The 23,086-nt window shown below is 45.3% G+C and overlaps 1 protein-coding gene across 1 annotated transcript in view; it reads left to right on the top strand.

Annotated features, from left to right (window-relative positions):
* Positions 1-2,479: 2,479 nt before the first annotated feature.
* The window catches only part of lamb2l (laminin, beta 2-like), a gene marked incomplete at both ends in the record, with an annotated part of 37,514 nt that continues 16,907 nt past the window's right edge, over positions 2,480-23,086 (top strand). Inside the window, 13 exons of the mRNA XM_080854606.1 lie at positions 2,480-2,543; positions 13,698-13,867; positions 17,993-18,128; positions 18,390-18,463; positions 18,629-18,817; positions 19,059-19,122; positions 19,561-19,763; positions 19,970-20,090; positions 20,375-20,563; positions 21,206-21,385; positions 21,678-21,790; positions 22,320-22,399; positions 22,714-22,870. Coding sequence (XP_080710732.1) covers positions 2,480-2,543; positions 13,698-13,867; positions 17,993-18,128; positions 18,390-18,463; positions 18,629-18,817; positions 19,059-19,122; positions 19,561-19,763; positions 19,970-20,090; positions 20,375-20,563; positions 21,206-21,385; positions 21,678-21,790; positions 22,320-22,399; positions 22,714-22,870 — 1,740 coding nt within the window. The remainder of the gene's footprint in view (positions 2,544-13,697; positions 13,868-17,992; positions 18,129-18,389; positions 18,464-18,628; positions 18,818-19,058; positions 19,123-19,560; positions 19,764-19,969; positions 20,091-20,374; positions 20,564-21,205; positions 21,386-21,677; positions 21,791-22,319; positions 22,400-22,713; positions 22,871-23,086) is intronic.

The raw sequence follows: 23,086 nt of genomic DNA on the forward strand, positions 1-23,086 counted from the left end.
ACACACACACACTCACTCCCTCACTCCCCTCCCACTCTGTCTTGCAAGCTGGCAAACCGCACAAACACTGAGCCTGCTTGTGAGAGATTGTTCTCCCACAGAGGGACTGTATCAACACGTGCAAGTTGTGTGAGTATCCAAAACTTTTTATAATCCTATTAAGAGAGCATAAATCCCCTCCGCCAGCAAGGTCTGTCCCACACAGACGCCTAGGAAAACCCCTGGAGCTGGCATACAGGTTCCCTTTGGGAAGATGTACTGTCGTATCAAGTCTGTATCATTTTTAATTTAGCTGAGCGGATCAAGTTATAAAGATGTACCTGTTATAGTTTAGGTTTTCATATGAAGGTGCGTTTGGGTGTTCTTTGTCTTTTTTTCTGAGGAATTGTTAGTTGTTTCCCATGTGCACTTGACCATACCTACTTTGTGCAAGGTGAAGGAAATGTTGTCAACCTCAGCTACTTGCAAATCATTCCTGTCTGTGGAACTCTTGGCTTCTCTGATTTATTACAAGCAAATTAGAAAAGTATGCAATTTCCTGAATGATTGTTTGCCAACATTGGGCAACATGAAGTTCAGCAGGTGTACAGAATGATGAAGTTGAAGTGTGTAACTTCGTATACATTGTGTATAACTGTGCAGTGATAGAGTTGTATGTAGTTCTGTATAAGTTGTGTATAACAGCAGAGTGAGTTGTTTTGTATAACTCTGTGTAGCTCTGTGTTGCTCTGTGTTGAGTGGTTTGGAGGGAGGCAGCTCTGGGGATGTGACCTGTAGGGATGTTGTGTTTGTCCTCCTGTGGGAAAGTGCAGCACTGGTATTGTGCCGTGGTGGGGGGCAGCCCGGTCAGGCTGACAGCCTCTCTCTTGAGCAGGATGAAGTGCCTGCAGTGAAGGGGCCAGCAGGGGCGAATGGGGGGCCCGGGGCCTCCCTCTTCACTGCAGGGCCACACAATGTTCAGTCCTGCCCCCCAACATCAACTCACTTACCAGGCTGCGAAAAGTGCCAGATAGAGTCTGGACTGCTGTCTACTGCTACTGTTGTTGTTGTTGTTGTTGTTGATGTTGTTGTTATTGCAATTGTATATTTTCTCTACCGTGGGTCATTTGCTGTTAAAAAGGAAGGGAATACTTGTATTTGAAGGCTTGCTGTTGCTTTCACCATTATTATGTGTAAAAAATAGAGTAATTTTGAAATGGCTTTGAAACCATATTCTACATGCATATTTTACTCCTCTGTGCACATTTCACTGACCTTCACTGGCTTTTACTGGCCTCTGTATTCCTTGAAATGAAAACATAGTTTTGCCAATGTTGTACGAACCATAACTTTCACTAGATACACTTTCACCCCTGCCATTGGCTCGTCCTGTTATGAGGAAGTCAGGCAGTGCGTCCCAGTTGGCAAAAGCCTTTCATGTTCCTGCCTTTATGAGCCCTGGCATGAAAGTTGAACCCTAACATAGGAAAAATGCCATTGAGGAAATGAGCGTTTGAAAGGTCGCTATTCCTAAAGGCAGGAATATCCACTTCCGAATGATCCTCAGTAGCGCAGCTTGCTTTTCTGGCCTGACTCTTCGACCACCATTAGTGGCTGGCTGGCATCACTCCGTGACTCCCATCCAGTCCTTGTAAGTGAACCCTAAAAACAGGACCCCTCTCTTTGTCTGTCATCTTGGATGGTAAACGATGCTCAATTTCCATGCTCTCGCAGATCAGGGTATGATGTGTGCACAGGGCTAAAGTACACACAGACACACACACACACACACACACACACGCACACACACACACACACGCACACACACACACACACACACACACGCACACACACACGCACACACACACGCACACACACACACACACACACACAGTTACACACCACTGCCTTTCACCTCTCTGTGTTAGCACACGGCCATAACACCACCCGTGACCTCGCTGGCACCTCTCATATCAACATAACTCCGAGACGGAATGGCTGAAGCAGTAGAGAGGTTAGGGGCAATCCTGACACGCCCTGAAAACTTTTCCCTCTGTCAGTCACAGGGTGGTTGCATGGAGTTGAGGAATCTAGGACCTTTGGAATTATGAAGTAGGAATTGCGATGTGGTACTTTCATTTAAGTCAGATTAAAATCAGCGTGTTGTAGTCGCACAGCATGGTATTGCCCCTTGGGACATTGGTGGCTTAATTTTCCATAACGACCTTATATGTTGGTGAATTTAATTAGCAAGTTGTTGAGAGGTATCTTCTGTAGTGATGATGATCATTTATTATGCGGCTAACTTAAAATGGTCACGAACTAGTAAAGGAATATTAAGTTATTGCATCTTGATACTGGTGTGGAATGAACCACAGTGTACTCACCGTGTCAACTTAACAACACCAACAACAACAATAAACAATGACATTAAATCCATTTAGTCTTATGTTAATGCATGTGAACAGTTCTACTCTTTCTCTCTCTTTCAGCCTGCCGGATGTCTTCTTGTTTTGCCGCACAGACATCAGCCATGGCCAGGCTCTTCTGCATAATCTTGCTGGGTAAGTTCTGCTCAATCAAAGTCAGAAAGACTTTGATTAATGTTTTATGTTTCGTCACCTGCAGGGTGCTTATTGTGTTGTATGACATCATCGGCGTCATGCTCAGACACAGCCACAGAATAAAATGGATTTGAAAGAAGTCTGCAGTAATGACCTAGTTGTTAAGGACATGCCCAGGGAAAGAGAAAGAGAGAGAGAGATCAACAGACCAACAGACATAGACAGACAAGGGGAAAGATATAAATATGGAATGAGTTAATACAAAATTCAATAAAATAAAAAAGGACAGAGCAATGAAGAGAGCGTTATGGTTAGTTTACAACGAGTAATAAAGAGAGAGCAAGCAAATAGTAAACAGCAATCGAGGAAGCAGGACACGCCTGCCTGTAGTCAAGCTCCACCTTGACTCATTCTCTCCAGGAGGGCCCCTCAAACACAGAACAATCCCTGCAGTCAACACAGGCACGCACAGTCAATAGGAGCAGCCTCCTGCTCCCCTTTCACACCTGCCCCTTGTACTCACCTCCTCGCCCTCTTTCAGCTGGTTATACATGGCTGCGTGACAACCAAAGGGGCGCAGTTAAAAGCATTGTGTGTGTGTGTGTGTGTGTGTGTGTGTGTGTGTGTGTGTGTGTGTGTGCGTGCGTGTGCTAATGAAAGGTGTATACAGACGACAGTGGAGTCTGTACACCGGAGACCTGGACAGCCCCCTCTACACTCCTATCGCTCTCCTTAGTGCTCTTTCTTTCCTCCTTTCCCTTAACACGACAAACATTCGGCAAACATTTGAACAGCGCTGAGGCCCTGAGGTGGTGTTTGGTCTAACAGCCCTGAGGTGGTGTTTGGTGTAACAGCCCTGAGGTGGTGTTTGGTGTAACAGCCCTGAGGTGGTGTTTGGTCTAACAGCCCTGAGGTGGTGTTTGGTGAAACAGCCCTGAGGTGGTGTTTGGTGAAACAGCCCTGAGGTGGTGTTTGGTCTAACAGCCCTGAGGTGGTGTTTGGTGAAACAGCCCTGAGGTGGTGTTTGGTGTAACAGCCCTGAGGTGGTGTAACAGCCCTGAGGTGGTGTTTGGTGTAACAGCCCTGAGGTGGTGTTTGGTGTAACAGCCCTGAGGTGGTGAAACAGCCCTGAGGTGGTGTTTGGTGTAACAGCCCTGAGGTGGTGTTTGGTGTAACAGCCCTGAGGTGGTGTAACAGCCCTGAGGTGGTGTTTGGTGTAACAGCCCTGAGGTGGTGTAACAGCCCTGAGGTGGTGTTTGGTGTAACAGCCCTGAGGTGGTGAAACAGCCCTGAGGTGGTTTTTGGTGTAACAGCCCTGAGGAGGTGTTTGGTGTAATTACACAGCCCTGAGGTGGTGTAACAGCCCGGAGGTGGTGTTTGGTGTAACAGCCCTGAGGTGGTGTTTGGTGTAACAGCCCTGAGGTGGTGTAACAGCCCTGAGGTGGTGTTTGGTGTAACAGCCCTGAGGTGGTGTTTGGTGTAGCAGCCCTGAGGTGGTGTTTGGTGTAGCAGCCCTGAGGTGGTGTTTGGTGAAACAGCCCGGAGGTGGTGTTTGGTGTAACAGCCCTGAGGTGGTGTTTGGTGTAACAGCCCTGAGGTGGTGTAACAGCCCTGAGGTGGTGTTTGGTGTAACAGCCCTGAGGTGGTGAAACAGCCCTGAGGTGGTGTTTGGTGTAACAGCCCTGAGGTGGTGTTTGGTGTAGCAGCCCTGAGGTGGTGTTTGGTGTAGCAGCCCTGAGGTGGTGTTTGGTGAAACAGCCCTGAGGTGGTGTTTGGTGTAACAGCTCTCTCGCAGCCAGCAGCTCTTCACCTATTCCCGTCTCTAGGAGTCTGTAGGAGCACACTATGGGAGCTCACCTCGGCAGCGGTCATCACAACAGGGTTTATATTTATGGGTTTATGGGTGTGTGTTCTGCAGACACCCCAATTACAGTCTCTCACAGCCAGTGCCTGTCAGTGTGTTTGTTTCCTTTCAGCAATTGGCACGCTTGCAATGCTGTGTGCAAAATCAAAGTGCTCTCAAAGATATTTTTTAAAAGTATTTTACTCTGTCTTTTTGTGGGCTCGCGGATTAATTATCTCCCTCGCCTTATTGTTTGGTCTAATTCTTCTCACGGTCGAGTACTTATCTTCAATTCCCAAGCATTGCGTAAGAGTGTTTGGGTCTCTCGCCACAGGGGTGGTTTGACACAGGATCCAAGCAGACAGGTTCACCCCTGGATCTTGGCTTGAGCGGACCGTAGGCATGAGTTATTTTCGTTACGTTTCGCTCTCAGGTCATCGTGATTTTTTGTCTGGTTGTGCAGCGAGGGTTAAGAGGTCAGTTTTATAATGATTTAAAGTAAACTTAAGTAAAAATCGTTGAGGAGAAGTTAATTGGCTCTTGGTTCAGAGTGAGAATAGAAACTGTACAGAAGGAGGAAGTAGGAAGAAAGAAAGAACTTTAATGATCCTGAACCGCTGCAGGCCAAGATGGACAGACAATTAATTGACAGAGGAATTGACATCAGCTGTGATTATAGTTAATCATCATTATTCATGCAATTACAGTGAACCAAAAGTTGACCTCTTTCTTGGAAGATAATTGTTCTCTTGTGGTACTCCACACATAAATTGTACATCAACGGCTAATTAGTCTTGTAGGTGCCATAGAGCAATGGAATTATCGACCGCCATTCATTGGGTTACTTGAATTACCCTGCCACACCACTGCTCTGCTGAAAGACACATGTTAAAGGCACAATATGCAACAATTATGCTTCAGGATTAGGGTTAGGATAAGCAGTTTAACCTTAAAATAACAGCTTAAAAAAAATTGGGGCGCTACAATGACTTTTAATATGGAGAATTGCGTCCGTGCCAATGGCATAGCAGGGTCGATAGGCATATAACTGCCTTCTGTAGTTTGCCTGCCGATGCCCGCCGACCTGACTTTGATTACCTTCTGCCGATCTAGTAAGTAGATTATTTGCCGTATTGCTTAGTCTTGTGTTGCACATGATTGATGTTTGACTGTGTAAGGACAGTCGTTGAGTAATTAGTTCATCATAATGTCAAAGTCAGCACATTTCAAGAGATTTTGTTAGTTTTAGCTGCTAGCATACCTTTAGCGAATAGCTATTAATCCTTAATGTACCTTTAACATCTCTAGGCCTGTTACCATTATGGCTTCCATCTTTCAAAAAAGAAACTGCTGTTTATGTGGAGAGAAGGCAGGGGAGATCTGTCTGTCTATACTTGATGTAAATTTTATATCGTCGTATATTGTCTGTTTATTATGGGGTCCTTAGAGTGTTGCAAAAAAGTTCCATTGAAAAAAAAAAAAAAAAAAAAACTGAATGGGCCATTCCAACATTATAATGACAGCTGCAAAAAAGGAATGACCGCTGCTCCTGACAACGAGTTTTCTGCATCTAATGAACATCTTTCATATCGTTTTGCAAGCAGTCGGTTAACTTTTTCTTAACGGAAAGTGTGCGCCTTCAAGACACTGGTGCTTGATTTTAGAGACGAGAGAGAGTTAGAAAGAGAGTGAGAGAGAAAGGGAGACGGAGAGAGAGAGAGAGAGAGAGAGCTAGCTTGTGTGGTAGAGGGTGGCGATGGCGTCGGCTGCCTACTGTCTGAAGGGAAACAGCTGTGTTTGTGTGGTTGCTGTGAGTTTACCCTTAGCTTGTTTTCATAAGAGTGTTGTTTTCAAATTGTGGTAGCAGGTATTATAGTTAATAGACATTCTCATGCTCTCACCGTCTGCCCTCCTCTCCCTGTCTCTCTCTCTCTCTCTTTCTCTCTCACTTAAGCTAATGCAGTTCAGGATGCAGTAGTCAGCATACCAAACTCACACTTCACTATACACCATAATCACCCTCGGAAGCTCTCCCTGTCATCTTTGTGTTCCTGTATCTCGTAATCCAGGAAGAGCATCATGAAGCGTTCTGCTTCCCTTTGCTCAGCTTCCTTTCTGCATTACTGTGTCAGTCTATGAAACAGGCTTAGGAACTCTAGAGTCTCTAAATCATGGCCAGTAAAGAGCACCAATGCAGAGCTATCACCAAAGATGTGTGTGTGTGGGTGGGTGGAGGCGATGACTAAGTGAACCAGATATCACGGTTTAGGTGAAAGCACTTTAATGTGATGTCAGTAACTCCCTTGTCAAAGGATGAAATACAGTTCATGTTAAATGTAGCGTATCCAGCTGAGGCACAGTCTTTCGTAAGGCACCAAACATTTACCTGTTTCAACACACTGTAAGCCCAGTACTGCCATTTGAGCTGTAAGCAGGATGATATAAGTGAACAGTGATGAAATACATCAGTGCCGGTGTTAATACTGACAGAATTCACATTTTTAGATCGGCATTTCATGGGTTGAAAACTGCTCAACATGCAAGCTACTGTCTAAAATCATCCTGAACCTTTTAAGGCTGATGCTGACATTGAGAGAACCGTTGGGACTTACTGTATCTACGTCATGATATACGTACATTTGAATGGACTACACTCTCAGCACCTCCCTGCTCCCCCCTCAGCCCCTTGCCCGCTTTGTAGCATTTTCATGCAAAATCATGCAGTGGGTGGAGGTCAGCTCCAAGCTAAGGGTGAACTTACACTTTAACTTCTTCCTTTGTACCTGCTGAGCGCATTTTCTACCTGTGAGAGCTGCTAGTTTGGAGAGCTATGCTACATTTGGGCTTTATTGAGCTCCCGAGCACAGCAGTACGATCTGTATGATTGTGATGAGTTACTTGGTTTTTTGTTTACATCCCAGGCTTGGCTGATTGGAGCTAAACCCTCATTTTCTAATCTTTGAAGACTTTTGAAGGAAATCTGTTATTCAAATCACACGGGATCTCAGGCATGTGGGGAATGTAGTGTAAACATCACTTGTTTTATAGAGCTGTCTTTCATCGTTTTTTTTTTTTAAGGGGTGTCTGCTTGGAGGATGCAGCAGGACGTTTGCTATAGCAGAAGTTTTACACAGCCAGTATTGTTAATGTTAACTATGATTGTGGGTGTGTGTGCATGTGTGTATGCGTGTGTGTGTGTGGGGGGGTGGGGGGGTGGGGGGGGTGGTGTGGTGTGGTGTGGTGTGGTGTGGTGTGGTGTGTGTGTGTGTGTTCATACATAGAGTGCACATCTTTAAATCTTTACCTAGATGTTGTGAATTGTAATGTGGTTGACCAGGATTGCAGTTCCATGACTTTCCAAACTATCTTCCATTCTTTGGCCTTGGTATGAGTCCCTGGAGAGGAATAGCACAGAGGAATAAGTGCCCTTTCCCTTCCCTACCTGTGCAGTGCAATCTAGGTCACTTAAGGTTAGTTAATGATTGCAGATTAAAGATAGCTCATAGTCTCTCTCTCTCTCTCTTTCCCTCTCTCCCTGTCTTTCTCTTTCTCTGTCTTTCTATCTCAATTTCTGTTTTTAATTATCTTCTAAAATATTCTACCTTTGTCTTTCTGTCTCCCTGTCTCTCTCTCTCTTTCTGTCTGTCTTTCTATCTCCATTTCTTCATTTAATTATTTCCTTACACACGTGTGTGTGTGTGTGTGTGTGTGAGAGTTTCTGTGTGTGTATGTGCGTCGGTGTGTGTGTGTGTGAGCATGCTTGTGCACCTCCACGTGTGTGTGAATCTCTGGTTTGCTAAAATGTGTAGATGCTACGTTGTATGTCTACTTGTCCAGACACAAAAAAACGGCAAGCCTCCTCTTGGGTGTTCTTTTATTCTCAGTCACAGTGTTCTATTGTCCACTTATCTATGGAATCTCCATAGTGCCCAGAATGCTTTAGTATTTCACGGAATGTAAAAAACTCACTCCTCACACATCCATTGCCTTCCCAGTGCCTGTAGACACAATATCAGATTGGCGGCGTGCCACTCTCCATTGATTCATGCAACTGTCTCCAAATATATAGAGCCAGCAGGAAGCTCAGGTATGGAGGATCAGGGGTAGATAAGGACATGGCCCTGAGGCTGCCAGGGGAAGTGGTCGAGACTGGGGAGAAGCCTGCCTTTCCCTGACCCCAGAGACCTCCACCTTGTCGTGCCCCATTTGGAGCTTCCACACCTGTCAGCAAGTGAAGGGAAGCTGTAAATCCTGAGTGGCAGCTCAACCGTGCCTCTCACAACCTGCCACTGAGCTCCCTCCTGGGTCCTGTTGACGGAGCCCACCCTCCTGCGAGGTGATAAATGGGACCTTTGCCTCTTACACCATCCATCCTCCCCAGAGAGGAAGATGCAGACGGGGTAGCAGGCAGCACATGCTCCGACCCATCCCATCCCCCCCACCCCCCACCCCTGCTGTCAGAGCGCAGGCATCCCACCAGGGACGGAGGTGAAGATGTGCACTGGGAAGGGTGGGGGCTAGGTGTTTTGGAACGGGTGTCGTTGTACGCCTCGACACCTGGAATGTTTTCCTTAATGAATAACATTTTCCCTTCTCTCTCTCCCTGCGCTCGCATTCTTGTCATAGTAATCCATTACACAAGGAGGGCTGACACAGGGGCTGTTGTTTAACCTGGGCGCCGTTTGGGCATGCGTGCTGTCGAGCCGTGTGTGTGTATGTGTGTGTATGTGAGGGTCTGTTTGGGTGTGTGTGTAATGTAATATCCGAAGGTGGATACCTCTGTGTGTGTGTGTGTGTGTGTGTGTGTGTGTGTGCCTGTATTCATATGCTTGGTTGTACATATGCCTGTTTGTTTGTATGTGTGTGTAATGAATATTAGAGTGGAGTAACACGTGGAGCATGTAAACACGCAGTAATTAGGCTGTGGGCAAGCAGCTGTTGCTGTCGGCAGTGGCTGTGGTGAACCTGAGTCAAGCCCTGTGATTTACCGAGTGTAATTGGGGAGTAGGCTGCCAGGTACGAGTTTGTCTTTACCAACATGCCCACGAGGAGAAGTGACTTGCACTTCTACGCCACTCTGTCATTGGTCACGCATTCCAAACCACTCGACAGGGAGGACAGAATGCCGGAGCATCTCTGCTCTCGCACAATAAGGCGGTCGTTTTTTTATGAGCTTGGCATAGGCACTTGTTTTCTACAATACTAGAAAAACGTACTATTTAATTTTGCTTGTCACAAGCCAGCCTCTTCAATTGGTTCAGGTGGTTTGTGTGTTATTACTGTTCTTTCGATGTTGCCATATTGGTTAGTTTGATAAATACACCAACATAGTTTTTAGTGCATTTTATAGCAGAGAGAGGATGCAGAGAGAGGATGATGTTCAGCAGCTGAAAGTTAAATAATTGAAATATTTTGTGAAATAGCTGCCCAGTGACATAATTGTTATCCTGTGTTGTTATCAATGATTTGCTTCATCCCAATGCAATATGTCGTACCCATGACAAGACGCTTCTGAAGTATTTGAGACAGGTTTCAGATTACGCACTATATTTCTCCATAACATAAATTAGGCCTGAAAATAATTGACATAGAAAATTTAAATTTCAACACATGTATGAGATGTATTCTATAGCCCAAAATATTTACAATATAAATGAACTCCAAATATCATATGGATCTGCCCTTGGGCCCCTGCCCAATCACCATCATGTTTATTGACAAAATGTTTTGTGTACAAGAAGAATTGTGAAAAGTGTTTGTACATAACAGTCTTAGGCGCTTGTACACACATATACACACCCACTCAGCTACACACACTTTCAGACACACACTCCTTACCAGTTTGAACATGACCATGACCACATGAGACTGATCGTTGAGCGCATCTTTCAGCTGTGGGAGGGGTGGACACACAGATGCATTAGTGTCACATCTGTGAGGCCAAAACTATCTTTAGGTCCCAAAAATGTACACTTTGGTCTTCTACACAATTTCTGTCCTGTAATTATAAGCATAAACTTGGAGCAGATATGTGTCAAATGCTATGTGCGTGCTAGAGTAAATAGTAGAAGAAGAAATTCTGTGAATTCCTCCAGCATGGCAGCTGTAGAATTTGAAGCTGGCAACTACTGGGTGTTTACTGTACTGGAGGGCAATGCAGATGAAGTGTTCTTAGCCTTATATTACGCTAAATGGCTAGTATAAACAGGGTCACCACCCATGCACACATACACAGGCACACACACGCACACACACACACGGACTGCTGTGGGAAACCCTTCAGACTGTCATGGCATCTCACACACTGGTCCTCTTAGAGTAAGGTTAGCCTGCAATCTCTCCACTCCTTTGTAAAACACATTCTCACCTATGTCTATGGAAAAACACCTCAATTCCAGGCATGTTTTCAGCATCACATACAACTGCTGTGCCCGTAGTTTAACTGTTTGCCAAAGGTGGGCTAAATGTGTCCACAGCTCCACATTCCACAGCCTGGAGTGGTAGTCACACACATGAGTGTGTGCTCCGCTCTCCTCTCCTCCACCTGTGCCAGGCTGTACTCCGTACGTGAGGGGGCACACGTGACGCCGTGGTCCTGTGGTCTCTCTCTCTCACACGCTCTGCTGAGATATGTTCTACGGTGCAGGGCGGAATGCCAGGAATCCCGCTGTCTCGGTTAAATCTTTGACTTGAGCGGGGGCCAAGTCTCGCTATACGATCTGGCCACTTTATCCGTCACACACTTACGCCGGCCAAAAGGGCAGAGTCACTGAATCATTTACCACTGCCATACAGTTTGTGTGTGTGTGTGTGTGTGTCCATGTAGGCCTTTATGTGTGAGCTTGCATGCATATGTGTGTGTGTGTGTGTGTGTGTGTGTGAGGAATTCTTGTCCCATATCCGCCTAGATTAGATGGACACTTTTCTGAAGGGCTTTGCTCTTTGTAAAAGATTATGGAAATGAAATGGAACTCAGGGTATCTGAAGAAGTTTTCACATGTAGCATAGCCTTAAGAGGTGCCCACTGGTAGACACACACACACACACACACACACACACACACACACACACACACACACACACACACAATCACAATCACACACACACACACACACACAATCACAAGGCAGGCAAAGATTATTAAAAGCACAACTAAATGCACAAAAATGATCGGAAGGATTGGCCCTTGAAATTTTTTCAGGTCAGTGTTTGTGTGTTTGTTTGCAAATTCCTGATTAACTTTGACTAACCTAAGGCTAATGAATGTGTGTTGATTCAAATGGATGACTCACTTGCACACTGGAAAGCAACACACAAATATAATGTGAAATCTTTGGCTCGTCTCTTTATTTATTTCTCTCTCTCTCTCTCTCTTTCTCTCTGTCTCTATTTGATGTGTGCTTTATCTTCATGGTGAGATTGATCTCTAGAGGATTTATGTGCTCCAAAGCGCCCTCATTACATTGGACATCTTTGGGTCCATTGTTGTTCAAAGTCGGTGATGCGCAGTGAGCACTTTAGCATTAGTGTGTGTGTGCTTTTGTGGGGGTGAAGTGGAGGTGGACGATGGAAGGGTGTGCGTGACAGGGGGGGGTGGGGTTGTGGGTTGTCAGGGGGGTGATGTGGCAGACAGGGGTTGTTGTGGCAGACCGCGCCCCATTTTGGGTCAGCTTTGCGGGGGCACTGACCCTGATTTTAGTCCCTTTGTGCTGCGGGTCCTGGGGGTGCGTCGATGACCCTCGTCCTGGCTCTGACCTCATTTGGAAGGGTAAGCTTCCTAAACATGGGGTCTGTCTGTATGTTAACCAGAGGTCATGGACAAGGTCACGGACAGCATCCGGACTCGATGACGGTACACTTTTCACTGTTTTGTTTAAGTATAAACAGCTTATGGAAGATTCATTTCTGCACTCTTTTTCGAAACTGGCAGATGCATTGCTCACTCACTACAATGTCAGTCTTCATATTTAATGTGTGGGTGGCCAGGCTATCCAACATGAGTAGTGAGTTTCATTCCTAAATTTGCAGAAGTACTGACCTCACAAGCGCTGTTGTTTGGGCAACCTTGAAGAAGGAGATTTTATTATTCCTGCAAAGGCAGTGTTTGGGTTGAAACACCCAGGAGTGCAGACTCGTCGCCTCTGTGCGGTCATGTTGACCAAACTCAAAGCTGACTAAATATGATAAAAACAGATTGTCAAAGCCAGTGGTGTCCTTCCCTCTGCACAGTTAAAACCACGTCCCTGTGAGACCTTTGTCAAGGGCGGCTGTGCTGTGAGGAATAACGGCCATAAACTATTAACAAGCAGGTGTGTGATTCACCCTTCAAATAAGAATACAGCCATACATTTTGCTTTGCCTATACTTAAACATTTTTAATTTCCCAGACACGTTTAACCAAAGCAATTCCCAGTGCATGTTGAGTGTAGATGTTCTTAGTATGAGTGAATGAGTGAGTTGTTATAGCACCTTGATGTATCAGCTGAGGTACAGGAACACCACTGTCCATGCCACCCTGGGAGATATAGATACGGTATCAGTGGCACAGGAAGAGGGAAAGCTGCTTTCCTGTCCTGCCACCCTTACCTCTCCTCTGTCCTCCGTATCCAATTTGTTTCTCTCTGTTTTTCTTTTTTCTCTCATCACCAACCCCTTCACTTTAGCAACACCACCACACCTTCATGACTTTTTGTTGTTTTGTTTCAGTACCATGTTTTCTTCTCCCTCCTTTCCCTGGTTCCTTAGTCTTTTTACTTTTCATCCCTGCTCATTGCTCTCTCTTCAACCCCCCGCTCTCTGTCTCATATTCAAATTCAAATTCAAAAGAAGATTATTGGCGTGTCCATATCATTCTATAGTTTTGCCAAAGCATTTGATACATCAGAAGTGGAAACAATAATAAAACAAATTAAATAATAACGATCATCAAGGGAGTAGGATATTAACAACAACAACAAACATATTGGAATAATGTGAATTTATGGGCTGTCCCACCATTTATGACAGGAAGTCACATATTATGCAGTGAGGACGAGGCATTCCTCATTTTCTCCAATGAGATATGAAAGCCTCTCCTCACTGCTCGGCAGCAGGAACTCAGGGAAGACTTTACCAATCTTTTAAAAATTGTTTTGCCTAATATTATCAAAATCATATTTTGTGTAGGAAGTGCAGCTCTGTCTCTACTGTCTTTAGGGGTTCAGGGTGTGGGCACAGTCTGTTTTCAATTTCTCTCTCTCTCTCTCTCTCTCTCTCTCTCTCTCTCTCTTACTCTTTTTCACTCACTCCTTTTCCCCTCTGTTTCTCCGCAGCTCTCTCTGCAGCTGCCCAAGATCACCCCTCCAGTCCTCACGGCTGCACCGAGGGGAGCTGCTACCCGGCAACCGGGAACCTGCTGATTGGCCGAGCCATCAACCTGACAGCCACCTCCACCTGCGGGCTGCGTGGCTCTGAGCAGTACTGCATAGTGAGCCACCTGCAGGTACGGCCGGAAACAAACGTATGGGGCAGACCCCAGGATTTAACTGCTTAATCGAAAGGTTTGGCAGAAGGATTTGATTACAGGACCCTAGGTGCAATCAACCAGTTAAGTTAGTCATTCAGCCAGTCAGTCGGTCACTGTTTTAATTCTGGAGAGATTCTCGAAAAATTCATGGTCAATTGCAAAATATTGCCAATTTTACACAGACATTTGTTAAAAAATGGGCTTTGCAGGTTTTTAATCCACTACACAGAACCAGAGGATATTATGGGCTAGTGCTGGGCCATGAATTAGTTAAATGTGCTTTTGTCAAATGTGTGTCTACATCATGGATGGTTTCATGAAGGAAACCATCTGTTCCCTGGTCACTGTGACTGGCCTTGTTAAATGCCTGTTTTCAATCAGTATAATGACTTTGTCTCAACATACACACATGGAAAACACACAAACGCACACGTGCATATGCGCGCACACACACATACACACACACACACACACACACACACACACACACACACACACACACACACACACACACAAGGTTGCTTTGTACCTCTTTGTCTAGGTTTCCCTTTCATATTGTTGACAGAAGTATGGTTGGCGCACCCTTTACCCTTTCAGACTGTGAATGCTGTCTCTCACCACTTAACATGGCACACACCGGCTTTACAGAAAAGCCTGTCTGAGCTGAATGCACATCATACGAGCGCACATACATAGTACATGTGCAGACTTCTGTGTGTTTAGCTGACATGTATGCCCTTTTATCTCTCATTCTTTCAATTTCTGCTTTTTATTTGCTTTTGTGTGTATTTGTGTTTTGTATGTGTGTGTGTGTGTATGTGTGTGTGAGTGAGTGCGTGTTAACATGTGTGTGGTTGTGTGTGTGTGTGTGTGTGTGTGTGTGTGCGTGTGTGTGCATGCAGGTGTGTGTTAAACTGCCTTGTTTTCCCTCAGCCTCATGTTTGTTTGTTTTTCTGATCTCTCATCCGGTGGAACAGGACTTGTTCCCCTCCCATTAGTTTGAACTTTACAGCCTGTCTGAGCTATGCTGTGTCCTTACCTGTCTTTATGTGTGTGCACGTGCATGTATGCATGTGTGTGTGTGTTTGTGGCTACGTGCGTGCATGTATGCACACAGTGTCTGTGTGTGTAAAAGTTTCCTGTGTGTGTGTGTGTGTAAGACGTGTTTACTCTCTGTGTGTGTGTGTGTGTAAGACGTGTTTACTCTCTGTGTGTGTATGTTTTTTTCTTTTCCTTCCTTGCCTTGGGGAACCAGGTAGCTTATCCCAGACAACATCATTACAGGTCATCATCAGTGACATGATACCCCCGCAGGCACAGTATTAGGACCTAGGGATAGGAAGATTCACCGGTTCGCATCGATGCACCGGCATAAAAGCTCACGATGCGATGGCCCAGATCAAAAAAGTGTGCACCGGATACAATGTGGGATGAATCGCGATGCATCGTTTCTAACATGTTTGCATCGGTATCCGAATATAAGTCCAATCACTTTATATTAAGATAGATTCCACCTCTCTAACTGTTTCTTAAGCACGCTCTCATCTCCACTGCTGTCAATGGCCGATTCTCGTGAAGTCTATACTTTTTCTTAAATCTCTATCTGTCTGCAATACCGCTGTCAGCCTCTACGCAACCCTGGATAAAGGACTGTTTGCGGTTTGTTTTTCGCCTGGAAGTTTCTAGAAATCTGGCACCTTATTGAACGAAATTAAAAAGAGAGAACTTGCCATTCACAGACACCAGAATGAACACGTTCACGCTTCACAGTATCGGCCATCAGGCAGTAATACAGTATGTTCAGTTCACGTTCACCAAAATTATGAACGAGTTCATGCACTTTCTTTCAATTAACGTGTTCAGACACAACACTGCGCTTCATCCACGTTTCAAAGACCTGGCTTTCTTGGAAGACCACGGCACCAAAGACATGATATTGATTAATAGCATAGGCGGTGATGATGGAGGAAGAGGTAAGAATATACTACATATACCGTAGCTAAACTCTCTATTTGTTACTTGCATTCGTCTTTACATGCGTCTTCCTTTAATTGGAAATGGAAATCTAGCTGCTAGTCGCCATTATACTGATTTTTGTCAGGCAAGTGACAGGGGCACACTGAATGAGGGCCAGGCAGATGAAACAGAAGTTGACAGGAGCCCACACAAAGGGGAAAATAGAGGTTTGTTCTGATAGGAACTGTGCCAAAATAAAACAATTCAGAGAACACTTACACACACACATACACACATACATGTTATCTTTTGTTAGAGACCTTGTTGATGATTTGTTGTATGTTGTTTGTTGTTTGTTGATGATTTGTTGTATGACAAATAAATGAATCATTATGTACCATATTAAATTGCATAGAATTATATTCTTTTGCATTGCATCTCGTTGAATCGCATCGTGTCGAATCGCACTGCATCGAAATAGGGGTGAATCGTATCGTATCGCATTAAAGCTGCTTTTATGTATCTTTAATGTATCGGATCGTTGGCAGTGCATCGAGATGTGTATCACATCATCCTCAGTGATGAAGATGCACATCCCTAATAGGACCTGCTTTTTAAGAAGGAAGTTGTTTTTGGTCCAAGTGGGCTTCCATACCTGCCAGCCCAATTAGTCAGAGTATGCTCCCCTGAAGCTTCTATGCGTCAATGCCTGCTATGCATCATCATGGGATATTTAGATGCCAATCCAAAGGTTGTTATTTGTTTCAGAACTATTGATCATCCATACTGTTGTGAGTTCTTATATAAATATTTCCCACAGAACAAGATATGTTTGTAAATCCATTGCCTGGTTCGCATCAAATTAAATATGTACTTCCACGATCGTAGTGGACTGAGCTCTCAGGCAAACAGGATGTCAGCAGGAAGTCATGTGTTAATGAATTCTGAAGACTCATGCCTGAGTGTGATTATGGGAGCGGGGCTGACGTGTGAGGTGGTTTGGGTTCCTGCTGTGAGATCTTTACCAGGCCATCACTGTGTGCAGCTCAGTCTGCCATTCACTGGTGTGTGATTATGGGAGTGGGGCTGACGTGTGAGGTGGTTTGGGTTCCTGCTGTGAGATCTTTACCAGGCCATCACTGTGTGCAGCTCAGTCTGCCATTCACTGGTGTGTGAGTGAGGCATCAGGTCTATTGTGTGATATTTGCTCATGTTATGGCACAGCTGTATCAGCTGATTGAGAGCTTTGAAATCGATTTCTATTGGTATTGTCACATGATGGCTCTTCTTGCATGTGACATGAACGGGAGTTCCACACGCAAGGTTGTATAGTAAAATTTACATTAATTAAAGTATATTAGAAACAGTCGGTATAATTGTCTAAAATCAAAGTGTGGTGCAAGCGGGTGTCTCAGTAGTGTTCACATGTTGAACAAACAAACATAACGAAACGTCGAGGAGAGGGAGCCTCGTGCACACTGGACCAAGGCCTTCTTATGTTCCAGCTCATCATGGCCTCATTCCTTACACCTGCACAGACTCTGCTACTCAGTTGTGGAGAAAACAGAGCACTGATAACAGGGGGGCGGGGCAGACCAGGCTGGGTCGTGACAGTAGCCAATGGGGCTTCTCAGCAGGCTAGAATCAATGTCATATATTTCAAATTAGTTCTAATTTCTTCATGTCACAGTTGTGTAAAATTTCCGCACTTCTTTTGTGCCATTAACAAGATTATGAATTAGCAGACCATTATTCTCTAGTAGTTGAAGTTGAAATCATTTGCCAGCACAGTCAGTAATAATGCTGCTTGATAGGAATGTTCCAAGTTTAGATGTTCTTTGTACAATTACGGAAAGACTGACATAAATGGTTATACATTAGATGTTAGATTTTAGATCTATAATGTATCATGTTGATGTTACCTCCTGCGGTTGCTTCTTCAGTTCAGGCTTGTGCTATTGTGCTATTGAAGCTTTGTCATGGCTAACTAATGTGTTACAATGACTGTAATTTAACTTCTAAAAGAGACCCAAAAGGTATAATCAACAGATTCTATAATGGAACATAATGGCAAAGTTCAAGATGCTTTATGGAAAGGCACAGGGTGACTTGGAACAGCAAGTACACTGTCATTTCTGTCCACAGGAGTCCGATAAGTGCTTTGAATGCGACTCCCGAAGACCCTACGACCCCTACTACCCCCGAATCAGCCACAGGGTAGAGAACGTCATCCACCTTACAGACCGGAACAACGACCTCACATGGTGGCAGGCAGTCAATGGTATGTGTGTGTGTGTGTGTGTGTGTGTGTGTGTGTGTGTGTGTGTGTGTGTGTGTGTGTGTGTGTGTGTGTGTGTGTGTGTGTGTGTGTGTGTGTGTGTGTGTGTGTGTGTGTGTGTGTGTGTGTGTGTGTGTGTGTGTGTGCGCGTGTGTGTGTGTGCAAATGTGTGTGTGTGTGTGTGTGTCCATTTCAGTTAATGTTAACTGTGTTGTGCGTTCTCTTTTCATTCACTATCTCATAAATGTTTTTCTCAATCCTCAGGAGAAGAACATGTCAGCATCAGACTCAACCTCGAGGCCGAGTTCCACTTCACTCACCTCATCATGAAATTTAAGGCATGTCCCATGTCCCATGTCGTGTGTATCTTTGTGCGCGTTTGTGTGTATTTGTTGTGTGTTGTATGTATTTGTATTGTAACATAATAATAATAATCGATTTTATTTATATAATGTATGTAACGGTCATGGACGTAATCGTCATGGCTTTCTTTGCACCCACAGACCTTCAGACCGGCGGCCATGTTGATTGAGCGTTCGGCTGATTTTGGCCGCTCCTGGAGGCCCTATCGCTACTTCTCCTACAACTGCACCAGGACCTTCCCAGGCGTCCCCACTCACACCCTGCAGCTCATCGACGACGTCATCTGTGAGGAGCGCTACTCTGACATAGAGCCTTCCACTCAGGGGGAGGTAAGAGAACAGGGTGCACATGTGTGTATGTATTTATATATGTGTGTGTGTGTGTGTGTGTGGTAGAGAGACAGAAAGAGAGAGAGGGAGAAGAAAAGACAAGCGTGGGAGAAAATAAAGAGCGCATGACTCAAGGAAAGAGAGCGATATACATGTGCTTTACATATGCGTGTGTTCATTGTCTGTCTGTACTCTAACATTTACATCCTTTCATTCACTCCGCCTCTCTGGATCCGTTCAGGTTATTTATAAAGTGCTTGACCCCTCCATTCATGTCAAGGACCCGTACAGCCTCGAAATCCAAGGTGAGAAAACATTCAATAATAATTCCTTGATAATAACCTCAGATCCAACCTCTAAAAACACACACACTACCTCTGGTGTATGATAATCTATATGCCCACTGTGTGAGTGTCTGTGTGAATACCATGTTCTGACACACAGGGCTTAAACACTCTTGTTGTGATACAGCTTTGGGAAACAAGGCTCTGTCAAGGCCGCCTGGGCTCACAGAATATGAAGGCTGTTGACAAGGCCTTCACAGAAATCACAAAATGATCACACTATCTCTTGCTCTTTTCCTCTCTCTTTGTCCCTCTCTCTCTCCCTTTTCTCTCTCTCTCTTTATGTCTCTCTTCCTCCTTTCTCTTTCTCTCGTCCCTATTCTGTCTTTCCCTCTGTCTCTCTTGCTGTGCCTTTCTTAACCACCACCCCCCCCCCCCCCCCCCGCCCATTGTCTACAGAAATGCTTCGCATCACTAACCTGCGCATCAACTTCACCAAGCTGCACACGCTGGGCGATGACATGCTGGACCGGCGGGCGGACGTGCTGCAGAAGTATTACTATTCTCTGTATGAGCTGGTGGTCCGCGGCAGCTGCTTCTGTTATGGGCATGCGTCCGAGTGTGACCCCGTACCAGGAGTGGACATCAGAGAGACTGGCATGGTGGGTAGATTGGGCAGGGGTACGCGAGCCAATGGGCTCTTACTTGGCATGAAAAACTGTGGTGTCTATTTGAACATTTTTGGTCTTGGATTTCTGTTCATCTGTCCCATCAATGACATGGTTTTGTTTATTTTGGCCATCTGACATCCTCAGTGATTGATCAGATTTAAGTGGATTGTTTGAACTGTTTGTTTGTGACTGGACAGATCCATGGGCAATGTGTGTGCAAACACAACACAGAGGGGCTGAACTGTGAGCGCTGCAGAGACTTCCATAACGACCTGCCTTGGAGACCAGCAGAGGCCAACAACCCACACACCTGCAGGGGTGAGTGCACACGCGCACGCACGCACGCACGCACGCACACACACACACACACACACACACACACACAAACACAAACACACACACACACGCAAGCACACACAAACACACACACACACACACACACACACACACACACACACACACACACACACCACACACACACACACACACACAAACACACACACACTATACTAAATCCTCAAACAACACACTATACAATCCCTCATATACTGCTGTTCTGGAACCATCCATTTCGACATCATATGTTCTGGTCCCTTTCCCAGAATGCAGCTGTAATGGCCACTCGCCCCAGTGCCACTTCGACATGGCGGTGTATCTGGCCACGGGGAACATCAGCGGAGGCGTCTGTGACAACTGCCTGCACAACACCATGGGCCGCAACTGTGAGATGTGCAAACCCTTCTTCTACAAAGATCCTTCCAGAGACATCAGGGATCCAGCTGCCTGTGTCTGTGAGTCCCAAGCCTGGCCAGGCCATTCCCATCGTACTTTACACACACCCATGTGTGAAATATGTGTCTGTGTTTCTGCTTCATCCCTTTGTGCCTCTTACCGTGTGTTTTTAAAGTACATACAGAGAGTATGTAAGTCAGATGATGAGACAAAGCGATCTGTCATCGGGCACCTGTCATCATCGTCGTCCTCTCTCTCTCTCTACCTTTCTGTCTGCATCTCTGTGTTTTCTGACACATACATTCTCACAGAGGTACACATTCCTCAGAGGTGCAGTGATGATTAGACAAGCTGACATTCTCCCTCTCTCTCTCTCTCTCTCTCTCTCTCTCTATCTGTCTGTCTCTTTCTCAATCACTCTCTTGATTCCTGTGTGTGTTTCCCTCCCTCTCTCCCTCTTTCTTTCCCTCTCCCTCCCTCTTTTCATCTCCCTCCTTCTTTCCTTCTCCATACTTCCTTCTCTCTCCCCCATTCATCCATTTCTCTCTCTCTCCCATACCCCCCTCCACTTCTCTCACCCTCCCACTGTCTCTCTCTCCATCTCTCCATTCCTGTGTTTGACTCTTTCTCTCCTTTCCTTGCTTCCTTCTCCATCCATCCCTCCCTCTTTCTCCCACCCTCCCTCCCTCTCTCTTCTCCAGCGTGTGACTGTGACCCAGTGGGCTCTTCGGACGGGGGTGTGTGTGACGGTCACACTGACCCAGAGCTGGGCATGATCGCCGGCCAGTGCCGCTGCAAGGCCAACGTCAGGGGCACCCGCTGTGACTACTGCAAGGAGGGGCACTACGGCCTGAGCCAGAACGACGTCCTGGGATGCCAGCGTGAGTTTGTGCAGGAAAAAGGGTTTCGGGCCTTGGGCTCTCTGCACAGCTTTGAGGTCTACTGTTAATAGAGTTACGTATGAAATTAGTGAAATTGAATTGAATTAAAGAGGACAGTTCTATGTACCATTCAGGACAATAGAGCATCACTAACATTAACACCGATGTATGCCTTTTATGCACCCTGTGTTGAGCAAGTGATTGCCATAGATATTAAAGGTTTTTAAACAATGGATGCATAGAATTGAAGGGCATATTGTTGACAGGGCTTTATTATGTGACTCTTGTTCAGCCTGTAACTGTGATCCTCGTGGGATCACCATGCTGGGAGTGCCTTGTGACCAGATCAGTGGAGACTGCTCCTGCAAGCGCTACGTCACTGGCCGCTACTGCAACCAGTGTTTGGTGAGAGCCCATATGCCGGAACCCACCCAGGCCAAACTTCAACACCAACACTTAAATGATCACTGTACTGTTCCAATTTCTCTACCTCTACCAACCTCTCTACCTTTAAGAAGCTCTTGAAGACCCAACTCTTCAGAGAGCACCTCCCTTCATAACTTGCACTAAGACTAGTACTTAACTTGCACTTAACAGCAGTTACATTCCTGCACTTCTTTTTTCTATTTCTTATGTAAAATAGTATTTATTGTTACACTAGGTCTCTATTGCTCGTAGCTTGACTGTTCTATCCCTTGTACATCACTTTGGACGAAAACGTCTGCAAAATGACTAAATGTAAAATGTAAATGTGAATGTAAATTTCAATGAGCCATCACATAATGTAAGTGCATGTGCCTTTATACTCCTGTAACTAAGTACCCATTTGTGTGTGCACACATCACAGCCACTGTTATAGGGCCTCATTAATGTAAGAGCACGTGCCTTTATACTCTTGTAACTCAGTACCCATTTGTGTGTGCACACATCACAGCCGGAGTACTGGGGCCTCAGTAATGACATGGCTGGCTGCAGGGCCTGTGGCTGCGACTTTGGTGGAGCCTACAGCAACAAGTAAGTCAATCCTAATACTATGTGTATGTGTGTGTGTGTGTGTGTGTGTGTTTCTGTGTGTGTGTGTGGGCGCAAACAGGCTCGTCTTTAAACACTTTAGGTGTTGCATGTTGTTGTGCAAAAGGGGAATCAACAGATGTGGCATCCAGGTCCCACCCACAGACACCAGTGTGTGGTTGTCTTCTGAGCGACTTGTTTTGATTTTTGTTTCTTGTTTTGATTTTTGTTTTGTATGTGTGTGTGTGTGTGTGTGTGTGCGTGCGTGCGTGTGTGACTCGATGTGAGTATGCTAACGCTTGTCCTCCTCCTTGCAGGTGCATAATGGATAATGGTCAGTGTGACTGTCGCCCTCACCTGATTGGTCGTCAGTGTGCCGACGTACAGCCTGGCTACTTCTGTGCCCCTCTGGACTACTACAAGTACGAGGCTGAGTCTGCAGTCAAACACTCCCCAGACGACCCCACATTGCCTGTGAGTGCACTAACAAAAAATAGTGTGGGTTATGCCCACCGTTTAATGTACGTATACTTTAACTTAGTGAAAATGAACTTTCTGACTCTTTGTGATACTTCAACTAAAATAGTTAATTTAAGCCAGTTTAGGTTAAAGTATTTGTTTGTAAATAACTATTAAATACTTGATCTTAAAGTTCACAAAACTAAATTAGCGAAGCGTTTATTTGGCAGA

Source organism: Sprattus sprattus (assembly GCF_963457725.1).
Source record: "Sprattus sprattus genome assembly, chromosome: 16".
Taxonomy (NCBI): Eukaryota; Metazoa; Chordata; class Actinopteri; order Clupeiformes; family Clupeidae; genus Sprattus; species Sprattus sprattus.